The sequence below is a fragment of the Myxine glutinosa genome, chromosome 5 (assembly GCF_964187855.1).
Source record: "Myxine glutinosa chromosome 5, kmMyxGlut1.1, whole genome shotgun sequence".
Classification (NCBI taxonomy): Eukaryota; Metazoa; Chordata; class Myxini; order Myxiniformes; family Myxinidae; genus Myxine; species Myxine glutinosa.
Window position 1 is genome coordinate 106,578,272 of NC_136265.1, and position 18,363 is coordinate 106,596,634.

Consider the following 18,363-nt stretch of genomic DNA (forward strand, 5'->3'; position numbering starts at 1 on the left):
ACCACCCCTACCAACCAAGCCGGAGTGAGGACGCGCACTCCCTGTGCTCGTTGTTGTTGTTGTTGTTGTTGTTGTTGTTGTTGAACTGTGAGGAAGAGCTGTGGGGAGGTATTGGGAGGTCCTAAACTTCCTAACGGTGCCATACAATCACATTCTGGTGCAACGAAGGGTCAGAATTAATGGAAACGAATCCTTAACTGACATAGACTAAGAATAACTAGCAAGATGTCCTATAGTTGTCTTACATGAGATGCGGTGAACCTGGATGCGACATTTAATGGGGGAAATAGGGGAAATAGGGGGAGGTCGGGTCTACAGAGTGTTGTTTACAGAAAATGGGACTAGGGAATGGGGGATTGGGGAGAGTTGGGAAGTATTGAGGAAATAGGGGAATATTTACAAGCGGATATGGATGGATGCAAATCCCATATCCGCAACAATATATATATATAATATATATATGTATGTATATATATATATATATATATATATATATATATATATATATATATATATATATATGTAGATATATATATATATATATATATATATATATATATATATATATATATATATATATATATATATATATATATATATGTATGTATGTATGTATGTATAAACATTTATGAGTGAGGGTGAGGGGATGGTGTGAGGAGAGTGGAAGAGAAAAGGCAGGGAATTGAAGGAAATGGAAAGGGAAAGGGAAGGGTATGACAAAATATCCTGCAATCTTCTGTGTACATAATATATAAATTTGTGTGCATAATATGTAAATCGTACACAGCATGTAAATGATCCCAAACGAGAGATTATTGGAAAGAGTTTTCATGATTTTATTTTGGAACGACTTGTGATTAACACGGCGTGAGTCCGGGGATGATGATTGAGAGAGGGTAGTCGAACCGAGCCGTACGTTTGGTTTTGCCTTTGGATCAGTGTTTGATTGGACTTGATCGTTTACAATTGTGCACCTCTTTAGGCAACGTTTGGGGGTCTGGTTGCATGCGGAGGTCCAGGAGCCGGCTTAATAGCCCTTGCATCATGGCTGCGGGGTCTTTTGCGGCAGAGGCGGCAGGATATGGGGAAACTCACCACGACTGGTGCGGAGGGCCAACAGGTACTGGAGCTTGACTTATTCACCTGAGTATTTATGTATGTTAAGGTTGTAGAAACATAATGCATGTATTCTAAATGCCTAATGAATATTTTTTGAGGGGCCATGTATTTTTTATATATGCAAAAATGGTAGAATCTTTGACCACTTCCTATACGCACCTACTACCCCACAGTCGTCAATACGCTCCTTCCCTCCTCTTACCCCTAGTTCCTCCCAACCTGTTTTCTCTCCTTACTCCTGTAATCCTCTCTACCCTCCTTTCTGTGTTTCTCAGGCAGGGTGAGGCATCGATGTGTGTGTCGTCCCTAGGATGGACGTTAAACTGGGCGTCCCATCCGCCATCATTAGTTGATGGACGTTAAAGATCCCACGATGTCCTTCACAAGATTGGCGAGTTATCCCCGGCACCCTGGCCAAATTCCGGCTCTAACCTACTAGTAGGGGAGCCATCGACCCAAAATTCTGAAGGAGGTGGTCAAACATGGTGTACTTTTTTCTTATATGTTTTTGGGTAGGTGTATACATTCCTCACATGAAATGACTTGTTAACTCGACCGATCTTCTTGCGAACTCACGGTATGGGCTCGAATCTGAACTTGCGTCCCGATTTGATTAGAGCCAAAAATTAGGGGTAGGTGAAATAAAAATGCTTTAAAAAAATATTTATTATTAATAAAACTAATTGTGTTGGATATCATTAGAAAGGTCTTGGGCCAGGCTACAAATTGGTGGTATGCAAATTTTGATGACGTCACCGATTACGTCATCAGAGGTCAAAAGGTCACGAAGTTGAAGGGGAAGTGAAAATGGGGGGTACCCTTGTAGTAAAAGGGTTAATATCAAAAAATGTAAAGAGATTTAAAAAAGAAAACTGACTCATATTTTAGAGGGACTATATAGGAAGTTTCTAATATCAAGAAACTTTACAAATATATTAGCGTTACGGTATTAACCCCTCCTGTTTCAGAGACAAATTTTGAGAAAATGGTAAAAAATGGGGATTTTGAGATATTTTTAGAATAATGTTACAAAGTTGATTTTGAAGCAGGGAAGAAAACCAAACCAGGGTATCTTAATTACTTAATTAATCTATAAGAGCTAAATGCCTCTTTTAACCCTTTGTATGACAATATTAACCCCTTTTCGCCCTTTGCATAAAATTCAAATACTTTATAAAGCAATCAAAAATTGTATTTCGTACGTCGTATACGTATATACACATATATGCATTCAGGTGAGGGATGAATGATGTTAATTATTCTACTTTATACAATATCCCATGCCAAAGCCCATTATTTAACCCCTTTGCACCAGTATCTAGTTAACCATTTAAATGCAATTCCTTTTCCTGCACCATAGCTGTCTTTGAAGAATGAGCCTAACGGGCCACCATACTTTCATAAAACAAAGGGCTCTTCAGTAATTGAAGATGCTAATCTCCTTCCTTGGAAACATGACTGTGTTTCAAGTGAAAATTTTAAAATGTCACATGGAAAATGAGTTGATTGGTGGATGCCGAGAAACCCTCATCTGTCAGGAAACCAGACCAAAGTATGTTGTTTATACTTATCAAACACTAGGAGGTAAGTAGTTTCAAGATTTGTTTGTAATTAATAGTACAGAAAGATATAATAATTAGGGCATTGTATGACCTTTCATGACACTGTACTTCAATGCATGAAACCACACTGTACATTTCTCAGGTGTCTGATAATACCCTAAAAACTGGGTTAGAAGGATTGCAGTTGTATCATAATCAAGGACAACAATTAGTCTAGTAGGAAGACTAGGTCCCCCTGCACCCCCCGGAGATATACTTCTAATCAGTGTTTCTAGATTGGAAAAAATGTGTAGAAAATGACTAGCTATGGCCCCAAGCTGAAAAAATGTCCCACATACCATTTTTATGCAAATTACTGCTGCCATTATCAAAAAAACGATTTTTGACATATCTCAGCCAATATTGCAGATAATTGAAAAATGAAGGTGTCTAGACCCATGTTTTGAAGGGCATAGATCATGATAGAACTATTCATAACATGATTACATGTGTCTATGGTATACTAGTATGCATATTAATGCTGTAATTACAAAATAATCAGTTTTACAAATGATAAGGATACGTTAATACTGCAGATAACTTAACATGGTACATAAGGGGTCTAAACCCAGGTATTTTCAAGGTTAAATGTCAACAAGATGCTCCTGAGTCTTGCATAGGGGCGGGACATTGGCAGTAACATTGGTACCACTCAACTTTTCTTCCCACCATTGACTTTGTATTGCGAGAGATTTTCACTTGCTTATTTAAAGGTTTCTCACCCAGCCCACGTAAAATCTACCAACTCCTGCTGTTAACTCCCAAACATATTTTTTTATGTTATCCAATCACAGTGCAGAAATGACAGACTAGAGATCCAAATTAGTGCTGCTATAGCTGCCATTTTACATTTCCATCCATGTAACATGCGCGCTCGCGCGCTCGTATCAATTGGTAATGTCGCGCGCTCGTATCAATTGGTAACGTTGATGTTATTGAATACCTCAGTTGAAAGTTCAGTCTTCCATTCCATCTGTGTGTTGTTCTTGGTATTCATCCTCCAATCTAGCCAGGTAAGATGCTAACTATAATGTTACTCACACTCTTGACTTCAGTTTCTGCATGAAATCATAAACAGGCAGAATAACAGCTGAGCCAGCTAGCACCATGTTAGCTAACGTTAAAGCTAGCCTCATCTATGTACAGTATGTTCCTAATGTCGGTGTAACTTAAACTTTTGTTAATGCCAAACATGAGACATATCTGTTGACTTCTGTATATGAATTGAACCAGAAAGAGGCACGACAGCTGAGCTAGCTACAGTAACTTAGCACAATGTTTCATTGGCCTAGATAGCTAACGTTAGTGTGGAAGAATTTAGATGTTTTAGCTATTAGCACTTTTGATGCCACTAAACATGGTTTAGTCAGCTAAAAAGTACCCTAGTGTAGAACATGACTCAGAACCTCTGTTACCTCACTGAAAACTCAGAGCCTCCTTTCACAGGCACTTTTAACATCATTCGTGATTTCTTATTTGTCATTTAACAGTGATGGTAGACATCGACAGCAAGCATGCCCAAAAGAAAACGGAGTGTAGAACCTGCAGCCCAAAGCTCTCCTCCTACATGCATCCTTCATGTACCATCCATGTCTGATCATGGGGATTTCACGCCCCTCCGTAAAATTAAAGGATCTGCTTCAGAAAAACTGCAACTGCTTCAAAAGATCCGGGATAGACGTCTCAACCAACCGCATGACTCCCCATGTCGTATGCAATCAGTATGTGATCAGATCCCGGCAACTCTTCCTGATGACCTAGAAAGAGTAGGATATCACAGCAAGTGTTATAAGCACTTTGTCCGCCACTTTCATCGTCTGGGAGATGATACAGAACCAGGGCCATCAACCTCATCATGGCATCACTCTCCTCGTAAACCAGGAGGTTCTGCTGAACCCATCTTCCCGCCAGAGTGTATATTTTGTGAGAAAGTTGAGACCAAAGATGCTCATCGCAATACTGAGAGGCCTACAACCTTCCCATCCTTTAAAAACAAAGAAAATGCATGGGAGCAAATCGAAACACGGGCTGAGAAAATGGGTCTCTATCGACTCCATCGAAAGGTGAAAAACAAAGACCTCTTTGCATGTGAGGCCAAACACCATCCGTCATGTTTTAAAGCTTTCCGCACAGCATTCTACAACTATGAGCGTGCGATTCACAGAGCCGAAGCACCAAAGGAGCAGGCTTGCATGTCAGCCGCCCATGAAAAGGCATTCAACTCAGTACTGGAACACATTCAAACCCAGGTCATCCAGCAGAATAAAGTTCTACAGCTTTCTTCCTTGCGCTTGCTCTATGTCGAGGAACTGAAACTGAATGGATATGAGAACTCAAATTATCGGTCAGAGAAACTACTGAAACGCCTACAGAATGACCCAATCAAGGAGCATATCCACTTCACGAAGGTTGATCATGACAAATGTGATGTCATTTCTTTCTGGCTTGTGCACAGCTCAAACATAACAGTTTCCAATGCTCTCGCACGAGCATTCACACTCGGAAGCACAAACAAGAACCAAAATGTTGCCCTCCAACTTCGCCAGGGTATTCTACAGGCTTTCAGAGAGTGTAAAGACCAACCATGGCCACCAACAGCTGAAGACATGGAGCTCAATCCTGAAGACATCCTACCTCCAGACCTTGTCCGCTTTCTCAGCGTGCTAATGACTGGCAAGGAGGGCATCGAGACAGAAAAGGTGAAGCGTCTGGTCTTCTCCATTGGACAAGATCTGTGCCGTGCAGTGTCAGATGGAAAATGGAAGTTACCAAAGCACATTCTCCTCTGTGTGACTGTAAGGCACCTGTTCCGAAGCAAACAGCTCACCACAATACTACACAGGCTTGGACACTCTGAGAGCTACGATTTCGCCTTGGAGTTGGAAACTGCTCTCGCCAAGGTCCTGGATGAAGTCTCAACTTATCGTACACCACAAATTGTGACAGGAGAGGGCAACCTTGTATTCCACTGTGAGTGGGACAACTTGAATAAAACCACTACCAGTGTGCACGGCAGCAACATTGTAAACAGTGCTGGAGGAATCATGGTGCAGGAGGTCAAGCCCGGGTTCGAGAGCAGCAAGGACCGAATGCTACCTACCATCAATAGGTCACAACAGCGTAGCCTGAAGGTCGACACACCAAAAACTCTCCCACCCTTGCACTTTACTCGCGTTGGCCCGAAGTTCCCTGAAGGCTCATCATTCACACCGCCAGCAGAGAATGACACAGTCTATGCCACTACGATGCAAGAGTACTACATCTGGCTCTTCATCAGATACATCGGAAGCTGTGGCCTGCAGCCTGTGCCTGGGCTAGGGGGTTTCACCTCTGCAACTGGTTCTCCCCCACCCAGCAAATCAACAGTCGACTACTGCACGCCTATCCACCAACCGATCACAGACAACGCAGTTGTTCGTGAGCTACTGAAGCGTTCCGAGGCAGCAACTGCTGAGGTGGGTCAGAGATGGGTCCTGAATACATTTGATCTGGGTGTCTGCATGAAAGCCCTTCCCATCATCTGGCGCTGGCCAAATGAATTTGCTAGTCATGTAGTAACGATTGGACCCTTCCACACATCCATGAACTACATCGGGATGCTCACTGGACACAAGATGCGTGGTTCTGGATATGCAGAGATTCTCTTTGAGGCACAACTAGTAACAAGTGGATCTCTCAAAGGTGTTCTCAGTGGAAAGGCCTACGCAAAGTCCCTCTTTTGCCTCAAAACAGTGTGTGAGGCAATGGAGAGGCTGTTGATGGAGAGATTCACTGAGGAGGAGAACATCATGATCTCTGACCCTGCTGTTCTTCTCAGAATGACCCAGTCTTGCAACCGAGAGCACCTCGATGAAGCCCTCAAAGACCCCTCAACTCTACTCCTCATCAAAAATTTGCATAAAATTTGCATAATTTTGCATAAAATTTGCAGCAGTAATTTGCATAAAAATGGTATGTGGGACATTTTTTCAGCTTGGGGCCATAGCTAGTCATTTTCTACACATTTTTTCCAATCTAGAAACACTGATTAGAAGTATATCTCCGGGGGGTGCAGGGGGACCTAGTCTTCCTACTAGACTAACGTATTTCAAAATCTACGGAAGCCCATGAGGATTATAACCTTCAAGTATGATGAAGACTAAAGCCTAAAACCCCTCGTCTCAATCCTATAATTCATGCACTATTTTGGTGAATGTTTGAATAATACCACATTGGGAATGAGTGGTAAAATGAACTGGTTTGTTTTTCAGGTCTACTTTTCGAGCCTGTTCACCAGAATGGAGACCGAAGAACAACCAATGATAATTGGCCAGAAGAGGCAGTTTTCTAATCTGACAGATTATGATGCCTGCGTTATCTGTCAACAGAATACGTCATGTTTTCTATCCAACCTCACGAACGTAGGCTACCCAAACCTTCTGCACACTTTATCACAGAGAAATGACGAAGTTTCTCAACGTCTCCTGCATGATGCAAGCAACATGGACTCCTTCCTTGGCAAAGGCCCAAAGTTCTACCCCACCTGCCGGTCTGTGTACATAAGTAAGAAGGCTATCCATCATAAGAATGTGAAAGTTGAACTCCTGAACGAAACCAAAGATTCAACAAAGGAAAGTTTGACAACACGGTCAAAACTCAGTGCACAATTCGACTTCAAGCGGAATTGTTTTGTTTGTGGTAAAGAAAGGGACAAAAAAGGAGATAGAAAATTGACTGTAATTGCCACACATGACAGACAGTTATCAACATGGAAAAAAGCGAAAGAACTGAAAGACCAAAATATGTTACATTTGATCCAAGGCAATGGAGATCAGTGCAGAGACATGATTGCAAATGATTTCCGATACCATAAGCTGTGTCTCAGTACATTTCTTAATAAGTGCATTTTGGGCACCGATAGTGATTATTGTAATTCGGTGCCAGCCTCCGAGAGGGCATTTCAGTGGTTAATTTCTGAGGATGAACAGAAATTATTTGAAGAGGGATGCGTTTACTCTATTTCATGCTTGCGAGATATGCTCTGTAAGTGGTTGACAAATCATGAGGTAGAAAATGCCGAAGAAGTGGCTGGTAATGGAAGGCGTCTCTGCAGGTATTTTGAAAACCATTATGGTGATCGAATCAGGGTGGTGTCGCAGGTGGGTAGTTCTAATTTGCTATGCTCCTCAAATTTTGATTTAGGTAAAGTACTCGGAGAGGTAAAAAAGATGACAGGCTGCCGACAGGACCGAGTTGTTGTTAGGGTTGTTAGGGTTAGGGTTAGTGACCCTGAATGACCCTGATTCGATCACCACTCATAGGTGATCGAATCAGGGTGGTGTCGCAGGTGGGTAGTTCTAATTTGCTATGCTCCTCAAATTTAGATTTAGGTAAAGTACTCGGAGAGGTAAAAAAGATGACAGGCTGCCGACAGGACCGAGTTGTTGTTAGGGTTAGGGTTAGGGTTAGGGTTAGGGTTAGTGACCCTGAATGACCCTGATTCGATCACCACTCATAGGTGATCGAATCAGGGTGGTGTCGCAGGTGGGTAGTTCTAATTTGCTATGCTCCTCAAATTTAGATTTAGGTAAAGTACTCGGAGAGGTAAAAAAGATGACAGGCTGCCGACAGGACATTCAATGCATTGAAGTCGGGTTTATTGGTGGTGAAAATGATAATGGCTCACATGTAGGCACAGACAAACCAGAGTATCATGCAAGTTTGACTTGCTCAGCGAGGGATTCCGTGCCGCAAAATCTATTCGAAAGCAGGTGAAAATGTTCGGTCTGGATGAAAGAAAGCAATCAAAGCTATCTTCAGTGGAAATGAGTCCTGAAGAATCAAACTTGGATATCTCGTATGAAAGTGTTGAGCAACGTGTCCCCCTTGACCTGTACAATTTTATGGCTTGGGTGATGTTTGAGGAAAGTGACGAATTGGATGCTGATGGGCGTGTTGTTCTTGAAAAGAAGCAGCATGAACGGGTTTTGAACCTTGCCCAGGATATTTGTGCTGCTACTGCAAATGTGAAAACTCCGAAACAAGTAGGCATTGCTTTACACATAATGAAAAAGACGAGAAGTAAGGACACAGTTACTTTGCCAAATAGATTCAGTCATTGTGTAAGCTATACGGACGTCGGACGCCCAGAGATATATCTCACATTTTGCTTCGGAAACAGATGACCAGGTCGATTTGCAAGGTTACTTCATTCCTCACAACATTGCGAAGGGGCTTTTTACCCAATTTGCCTTCGATAACCTTGATTTTCATGAAAATACTGTTGATGGAAAAACCACCCATGGGACAACTCACATCATCTTTCAATATCCAAACGTTCCACCGAACCAGTGAAGTCTTGTATCCCACGCTGCAGGAGTCGGTCTACATCTGTGAAGAGATCAGCCAGCTTAAAATCAAGGAAGAGTGGTGTTAGCCTCAAAGATCGTCAGCGAAGTCGCTCCCTTACTGGCATGAGACTTGTACCTGGTCATGATGAAGAAAACGACATAGCGTTTGAAGGGACTGAAAACCTCAGAGACATTTTCAAACTTTGCCAAGCAGGATCAACCAAATTGGTGGAACTGACACCTGAAATGAGTCCGATTTCATGGCAAACTTTGAATGAGGCCCTCATTGGCGAAAGGGAAATGCCACAGTAATTGGCTATGGACCATTCATTCCCCTCTCACTCACTAATCCTGATGTAGTACACGAGTCTCTTGAATATTGCCTGAATGTTTCAGAACACCTCGGACAGGATTATTGTATACTCACGTGTGATCAGGCAATCCATGAGATAGTACTTGCTTTAAAGAATAAGCATCCTGTAAAATACAATAAACTCATCATTCGGATGGGGGGGCTTTCATATTGCTCAGAATTTTCTGGGAGCGATTGGGCACTCTATGAAGGGAACAGGATTGGAAGACATCCTTGTGGAAGCAGATGTTTGTTTGCAAGGGACTGTCAACAAACCTATGGATGGCAAAGACTATTATCAAATGTTGTGGTTTTGGTTCGGACTTTTGTTTTGACCATTTTTGCCTTTCTCAGTGTTCTATTATCACTATTTTCCTGTCAGTGATATCTACGTATGCATGGCTGGTTTATTTGTGAGGATATGTTTGCCTTTAGAGGCTGCAGTTATCATTTAGAGCAAATACCAGTAACCATCATTTAACAATTAACGTATTAAAAATCAGGTTCATGTTATCAGTCAATAAGGGTTAACTGCCAAACAAAGGGTTAAAAGAGACATTCAGAACTCATAGAGTGATTAAAGCATCAAGATACCCTCATTGGATGTCCTTCCCTGCTTCAAAAGAATCTTTGTTTCATTATTCTGAAAATGTCTGAAAATTCCATTTTTTTTTTACCATTTTCGAAAATTTTGTCCCCGAAACAGAAGGGGTTAACACTGTAATGCTAATATATTTGTAAAGTTTCTTGATATTAAAAACTTCCTATATGGGTTCTCTAAAATATGAGTCAGTTTTATTTTCACAACCTCTTTGCATTTTTTGATTTTAACCCTTTTATTGCACAGGTATCCCAGATTTTCACTTCCCCTTCAACTTCGTGACCTTTTGACCTCTGATGGTGTCATCGATGACGTCATCAAAATTTGCATACCACCAATTTTTAGCCTGATGCAAGACCTTTCCAATGATACCCAACACAAGTGGTTTTATTAACTAAAAATATATAATAAAGGCATTCTTATTTCCCCTACCCCTAATTTTTGGCTCTAATCAAATCGGGACGCAAGTTCAGATTCGAGCCCATACCGTGAGTTCGCAAGAAGATCGGCCGAGTTAACAAGTCATTTCATATGCGGAATGTATTGTTACAGATACGACTTTGATGGTATGGTGGGCCGAGCGGGATGGCCGCCGTATCCGTACAAGTTACCCCGATTGCACCCGGGGTTGACTAATCGCGCTATGCTGGCTCAATAGGAAAGAGAAGACACCCGGCTGGGTTATAATGACACAATACGACACCAGGGGTTCAGTTCTCAAGTATATTCGTACGGAAAAAGGTTAGATTACAACTACAAGAGGGACAGCATAGGAAGACAGGCACTTAGACACACTCTTATATTAACCCTAGACAGACCACAGATAAACGGGACAACGCTGACTCACACGGGATTTGATGGCAAGGAAAGCGGCAGTCGATGGCTCAGGTGCACCTGGCTCAGGGACAGAATCACGTACGGTGGTGTCCAGCAGATGCGGGGAGGTCGCTCAGCGCTCGTGGGTCGCGACTTTGGTGGAGATGCCGGGGAGGTCGCTCAGCGCTCGGGAGGGTGGCGTCTTGTCCTTCCAAGCTCGGGGCGCATCTGACGTCACGTCCGGCGCGGGGCCGCGTATATCCGGCGGGGAGTGACACGCCCTCGGCTCGTTAGCGCCGCCCCAGATGGCATCGGCCCATGGCTTCTCATTGGGTGCGGGGGTTACCGGCTCCGCCCTTGACGAGGGGCCGACAGGGAGCCCCTTCGTGGTAACCCCGTGGAGCGCGTGGTCAATGGCGGCTAACCGAGCCGGAAGGAGGACGCCCACTCCCCATGCCGTCACCGCGCCGCCCCCCTCTTTTGTTGTTGTTGTTGTAGTTGGCGCTTCTTCATGGGGAAGAGATGCGGAGAGGTATGGGGAGGTCCTAAACTTCCTAACAGGTGCCATATAATCACATTCTGGTGCAACGAAGAGTCATAATTAATGGAAACAAGTCCTTAACTGACATAGATTAAGAATAACTAGCAAGATGTCCTATAATTGTCTACGTGTGGTGCGGGGGACCTGGGCACGACATTTAATGGGGGGATGAAGGGGAAGATCGGCTCTAATGGGTGTTGTTTACAGACAATGGGACTAGGGAATGGGGTAAGGGAGAGTTGGGGAGTATCGGAGAAAATAGGGGAATATTTACAAGCGGATATGGAGGCCAAATTCCATATTCGCAACATTGCACCCTTCTCTACCCTCGGGGCGTCCCGACCCGATAAATCTTTACCTACTTTAGTGTGGCACGCAATGTAGTTCCCTCTACTATTAACTCTACCCTGAGTGCGACAGTTTTATAGATATTCACAAATGAGTAAATATGTCCCCCTGCGACGTTGCACCCTTCTCCTCTCAGAAACACACCCACAGGATAACCGAATCCGGAAAGAATTCTCAAACTAAACATACAGCCGGTAGGGAGCATTATTTACAAGACTACGCTGATATCTACACTACGATCCAGGACCTGTCTTTGGAGGAACACATGCAGATGTTATGCATAGAGAGAGCGCGCTTGCCAGCATCGATACACCAACCCACGAGTGCTCTGTGGCCGACGGCCTTTAATAACGTGCAGAGCACCCTTCCCGAGCATCAACAGCACCACCCCACCACCAATCGGTGCAGTCACCATTGTTCATTGGAATAAAAATAAATTCGACAACCCCTAACCCTGCAGGTGTCTCTTGCTCTTCTTGTGGTGCACTTGGTGTTAATTAAAAGTGGTTCACCTGTATGGCATAGGTGCCCCGTTGACCCATAGGTCCATCCCCGGGTGGTGCTTGGCCGCAAACGAACTGCGGTCCATTGTGGGTGGCCACAAACATTGCGGTCCATATGGTGTATCGATCCAGGCAGCGAACAGCGAAAGTGCAGGCCCACAACTGCGCAGCCAGCACCTCTCTCTCCTCTCTCTCTACCCCAAAGCCAGATCCTCGGAGGTGGGAGACAAAAGAAGCAACAAGTGAGTAAGGTGGTAAGGGCGCAAAAGTGCACGCAATGCAAGGTGATGCACACTGGGGGCACATGGGAACCAGGTGAGACAGGTACGTTCCTACCGTACGCCCCCCCCACCAGGTAACCTACATGGCCCCTCCCTTACCCCTTACTGTATCAACAAAACACAACACTACCCATAAACATCTACTTTACAATTCCACAAACATCCCTACTGTCTTCCCCGTTCCTCCCATATACCAAATTCGTCTTCTCTCCCTCCTAACCAATCAAATTTGCCATTTTCAACTCTCATCAAAATTTGCCATTTTCAACTCAACATCAAAATTTGCCATCACCAATTCATCATCAGTCCCTCCTAGGGAGGGAGAGATGGAATCACCCCAATGTCTCATCCACGTCGTGATGCGTCTCACAAATCCTCACAGCAATCTCATTTCCTGCAACAAACAAAGAAAACACAGGTGTGGAGTCATCATCATCACCACAGGTAAGTGGCTGCGTATGGTGCGACAGGTTCATCAATCCTAACTATCTCCTAACTGACTTTAACAACTTTACACTACCCGGGGTCTCTCTCCGGCCAAACCATTGGCCCTCTTACACTATGGGTTCTAAAAACCAATTCCCATTGGCCAAACTGTGGTGCTCTTCAATTTGGGGTCTCACTCCCCCGATTCATCTCCCGGTGCCCTCGTACAATTTCTGGGCTGTGGCGTGTACCTCTCCCAGTGGGTCTACCCACCTGCACCCCTCCACCACTGCAGTTGCCTCCGAGCTTACCTGCTCCTTACCCTAACCTAACTACCAGGGGAAGGCCCTCTGGCTCTCTCCCCACTCCGTGCCCTCTCTGGCACTGGGCTGCCCGATCCACACCCGGGATCCTCAGGCACCCACTCACAACTACCGGCTCCCAGAGCCCACCTGCGGCCTCACCTGGCCGACATCCTCACAGTGGTGGAGTGCCCAACCAACTACACACACTAACAGGCTACACGCCCAGCCATTTCCACAACACTAATGCACCCATTCACAACACCATTCTGCAACCGCACCACAAATGCCAATATCCAACCACAATTTACCTGCACCCTCTACCTAACACTTACACTACCCGCCCCGGGTACTCGTGAAAGGGGTCCACTCTTCCCCCATCCACACCTTCGCACCATGCACACCACTCCGTACCACTTACTCCAACTTTCTCCACACACCTGTACTTGCACACCTGTGCTCTCACACCTGGTGCCACCGGCACCCTTCTCTCCCCAAGCGCATTCGCGCTGATCCACAACACTCACTACTCATACACTGCTCCACACACCTGTCCAGTTGCACACCTGTGCAATCACACCTGTTCAATTCTCACAAACACGGCATCATCTCAGCTAACTACTCCCTTCTGAAACTTGCGCTTCCCAGTCGTCCCTTTAACTATTGCGCTCCCTCGTCATTATAATCCACACTAATCTACCTGCGTCCCCACTACAGGTATCAGTCACTAACTAATCTTAACGTTACCTAATGTCAATCTTCGCTAGATCCCTACACACCATATCCTAACCCACCCGGGCTAGTTTTCACTGCCATACACCCCATAAGCTATTGCTCCTTTGCCCCCCACATGGGAAGGGTGGCAGGGATGCCACCCTCTCCCACCGGGCCTATCGCTCCTCAATCCCCCAGTCCTCTGGCACTAATAAGCCCCCCCTTATTCAGAGGTACTGGGTCCCGCCTCGGCATCTAAAGCCGAGGCAATCCACGGGGGCGCCTGCTCGCCGGTGTAAGGTCTTATCCGGTCGGCGTGGACGATCCGAGGGAGGGCTCGTGGCCCCATTTTGATCTTAAAGACCACGTCACAGATTTGCGACAGGACGACTCCTGGGCCTTGCCAGGGGGAGGTGAGTTTTGGGCACCTTCCCTTCCGCCTCCGGGGATTAAAGAACCAAATCTTCGTCCCCGGAGCGTATTGACTCCCCTGGCTCCGGTCGTCGTACCTGCGCTTCATCTTTTCCCCCGCCAGATGGAGTTGGCGGCGGGCGAAGGCATGGACTAGCTCCATGCCTTCCTCTAGGTGACGTGCGTACCCCTCCCTCGGCGGGTTAACCACTGTGTCTGGCACGGGACCGCATAGCAAGTCGGCGGGAGCCCGTAACTCCCGCCCATACATAAGCAACGCTGGACTGCATGCGGTGGCCCCGTGCTGGCTGGTTCGGTAGGCCATGAGCAAGTAAGGGAGATGTTCGTCCCAGTCATCCTGACGGGTGGTGGTGAACAGTGCCAGTTGTTGGATTAAAGTTCGGTTGAATCTTTCCACCATCCCGTCAGATTGAGGTCTTAAAGGCGTTGTCCTGGTTTTTCGAATTGACAGGAGACTGCACACATCTTTTAGTAATTTGCTCTCAAAATTTCGTCCCTGGTCGGTGTGCAACTCCTGTGGAATCCCATGCCGGCACACAAATCCTTCCACGAAGGCCTGCGCTACCACCCCTGCTTCTTGGTTGGGGAGGGCGTAGGCCTCCGGCCACTTGGTGAAGTAGTCCATCACAACGAGGATATACTTATTACCTTGGCGGGTGCGGGGCAGCGGTCCTAGAATATCCATAGCCACCCGCTCAAGGGGGGCCCCCACCTGATGTAATTGAAGGGGGGCCCTCATCCTCCGTGCTGGTCCCTTCTTGGCAGAACAGGCGTCGCATCTCCGACACCAGTCCTGTATGTCGCGCCCCATATTCACCCAATAGAACCTCCGGCGGACCCGAGATATTGTCTTTGTCCTGCCCAAATGGCCGCCGGAGCGGGTACCATGCACCTGTTGCAATATGACGTTCTTGAATTTGTCAGGGACTATCACCAGCCAGGAAGTTCGATCAGAGGGAACCTCCACCCACTTGCGATACAAGATGTTGCCTTTCAATTCCAGGGTCTGCCACTGAGCCCAATATGCCTTTGTTTGTGCCCCGAGGGGGGTGACCTCTTCCCCCTTTGGTCTTTGCCCCAATTTGACCCATTGGAACACCGGCCCCAGAACAGGATCCTCCTGCTGGGCCGTGCTCCAAGCCAACTCTCCAAATTCCTCGTCCGCGGTTAGTGGCAAAATTGGCCCTCTCACCCGGGTTGCCCGGACGACGAGAATCGGGGCGGAATCGCCCAATTGCTCCCTCTCCTCGTGTCTCGCACAAAATTTACAGTTTTCCCCCAGACAAGGACGCCGAGAGAGTGCGTCCGCATTACCATGGGCCTTCCCGGCCCTATGGGCCACATCAAAATCGTACTGCTGCAACTTTTCCAACCACCTTGCAATTTGGCCCTCCGGTTCCTTGAACCGAAGGAGCCATTGCAAGGAGGAATGGTCAGTTCTAACCAAAAATTTCCGCCCGTACAAGTACGGGTGGAAATGGTTCATGGCAGCCAGCATAGCCAATAACTCTTTGCGAGTGACGCAATAATTTCTCTCGGGCCTACTTAAGGCCCGACTATAATAACCAATCACTCTCTCCACGCCCTCCTGTGTCTGAGACAAAACTGCGCCCAATCCTTCCTGGCTCGCATCCGTGTCCAGGGTAAATGTCCCGTCACTAGTGGGGTAAGCTAGAAGGGGTGCGGATGTTAGACACCCCTTCAATTTTTGGAAGGCCTCGTGGCACTCCCGTGTCCAATTAAATCGCGTCCCCTTCTCCGTAAGCCGGTGGAGGGGACGGGCCAACTCCGCAAATTTCGCCACAAAGCGCCGGTAGTAGGAGCAGAGTCCCAAAAATCCCCGCACCTCTTTGATGGTACGTGGTGCGGGCCACTCCTCTACCGCTTTAATTTTGTCTGGGTCTGTTTTTACCCCCTCGCGGCCAATCACGTGACCTAGATAGGCCACCTCTCTTGCAAACAAAGTGCACTTACTCGGGTTCAGCTTCAACCCTGCCTGTCTGAGGCACCCGAACACCTGGTCCAAATTAGCTAGTGCCTGGGGGAACGTTTGGGCATGTACCAGGACGTCATCCAGGTACACCAGGCATGATTGCCATGGCATGCCGCCTAGTACATGCTCCATCAATCTCTCAAAGGTGGCGGGGGCGTTACACAAACCAAACGGCATCACAGTAAACTGATACAGTCCCTTACCTGTGGAAAATGCCGTTTTCTCCTTCCCTGCCCTATCCATCTCCACCTGCCAATACCCACTCTTGAGGTCCAAAGTTGTGAACCAATTTGAGCCCGCAACGGCATCGAGGGTGTCATCAATCCTTGGCAGGGGATATGAGTCCTTGAGTGTCACGTTGTTTAGCTGGCGATAGTCCACGCAGAACCGCGTGGTCCCATCCTTCTTTTTGACCAGCACAACAGGTGACATCCAAGGACTTCCCGAGGGCTCGATCACACCTGCGTCGAGCATTTTTGCAACCTGCTCGTCAGCTTCCGCCCTCTTGCTCCAAGGGAGCCGTCGGGCGGCCTGACGAATAGGCCGGGCCTCACCGGTGTGGATCTGATGTTTCACCAGGCCCGTACGTCCAATATCCTCGGTGGACAGGGAGAAGAGGTCCAAATGGGACCCAACCAGTTTGTGTAAGGCCTCCCTCTGGGTACCTCCCAACTCTACGCTACTACGATTTACCATCTCGCAAATGGGATCGGGCCAATTCCTACTTGTTATTGAAGGCTCCCCCCGGGGTCGGCTCGGCTGGACGTTCTCGCCCCTCACTGTCGCGACTTCCTCAACTGGGGTGCAGCCAGCTACCCTCGTGCCCCTTACTATAGTGCGTGGTTCTGTACTCACATTTACTACTCGGACGGCCACTACCGGTCCGTCCGTTTTTACAAGGGTGCGGCCCACGATTAAACCCGGTATGGACTGCGCTGCCACCGGTTCGACCAGGCCGCAGGACTCCTGCCATGTTGGGCGAGCTGCCCACCGGGCCGGCACTATCGCCTCGGCCCTTGGGGGGATGGTCACGGCCTCGGAAGCCTCCAGCTCCGCTCTCTCGGCCGTGCTCACTCCCCCTAACGGCAGCTCTTCTACTCCCACCTGCAGGATCCCCCGGCACAAGTCGATTTTACAACCGCTGGCAGTCAACAGGTCCAACCCTATTAAACATGGGTCGCACACCTCCGCCACCCAAACATCTATCTCCCTCCTTACCGACCCTAACTTGAGGGTCACAGAACCACGCCCTATGATCGGGGCCGTTACCCCGGTAGCAAGCTGCAAACTATAATTTTGCAGGCGCTGGATCTTATCCCAGCCACCTGCGCTCGAATCAAGGACCACAGGGCTGATGATCGTGGCGCTAGCTCCTGTGTCCACTACGGCGTCTACCCCCACGCCGGCAATTTTGCATCTAATTGTCAGGCTACCGGTTCCAATTTGGCCACAATAAATGACCTGTCGCGTCAATGAGGGCTCTCCTCCATCCTCTGCTGCCGAACACCGCCCTACGTGCCCGACACCTTCTAGTTTCCCGGGGTCTGGCGGGGGGGTGTCTGGGGTCGGCTAACCCGCTCCCCCCTGGGCGGAGTTGAGGACCTCAACTGCCGGGGATCATCCCGGCGCGCGTTTCGACAGTGCCGCGCCAGGTGACCCAGGCGGTTGCAGGTATAGCACCTCACCTGATAAGGTGCTTGCCTCCGGAATTCCAAATTCCCCCCCCTGTAGGTCCGAATTGGATTACCCGCTCGTGGTCCACCGCGGGCCACCTCCGTGGCCGCCTGCCATGGTCCAGGTCCCGCCAGGCGCTGGTCCACCAGCCTCCGGACCATGCCCGCCAGGTCAGGACCCACGTCGGGGGCGGGTCCCCTAAGGGGTCCGCCCTCCATCGGGGGTCCCACCTGGCGGACCGCCATTGCGAGACGCTCGCCCCCTCGGGCCAGGGGCCTCGCTGCTTCCCAACGGGCCGCAGCGTCAGCCGCCTGGCTCAGAGTCTGCGGGC

The 18,363-nt window shown here is 47.6% G+C and overlaps 1 protein-coding gene across 5 annotated transcripts in view; it reads left to right on the plus strand.

The window, feature by feature from the left end:
- The window catches only part of LOC137427267 (uncharacterized), a 141,593-nt gene that overhangs the window by 72,106 nt on the left and 51,124 nt on the right, over nucleotides 1–18,363 (plus strand). For all 5 annotated transcript variants that reach the window (XM_078778484.1, XM_078778482.1, XM_078778483.1 and 2 more), the window contains exon 8: nucleotides 983–1,120. In XM_078778484.1, coding sequence (XP_078634610.1) covers nucleotides 983–1,120 — 138 coding nt within the window. The remainder of the gene's footprint in view (nucleotides 1–982; nucleotides 1,121–18,363) is intronic.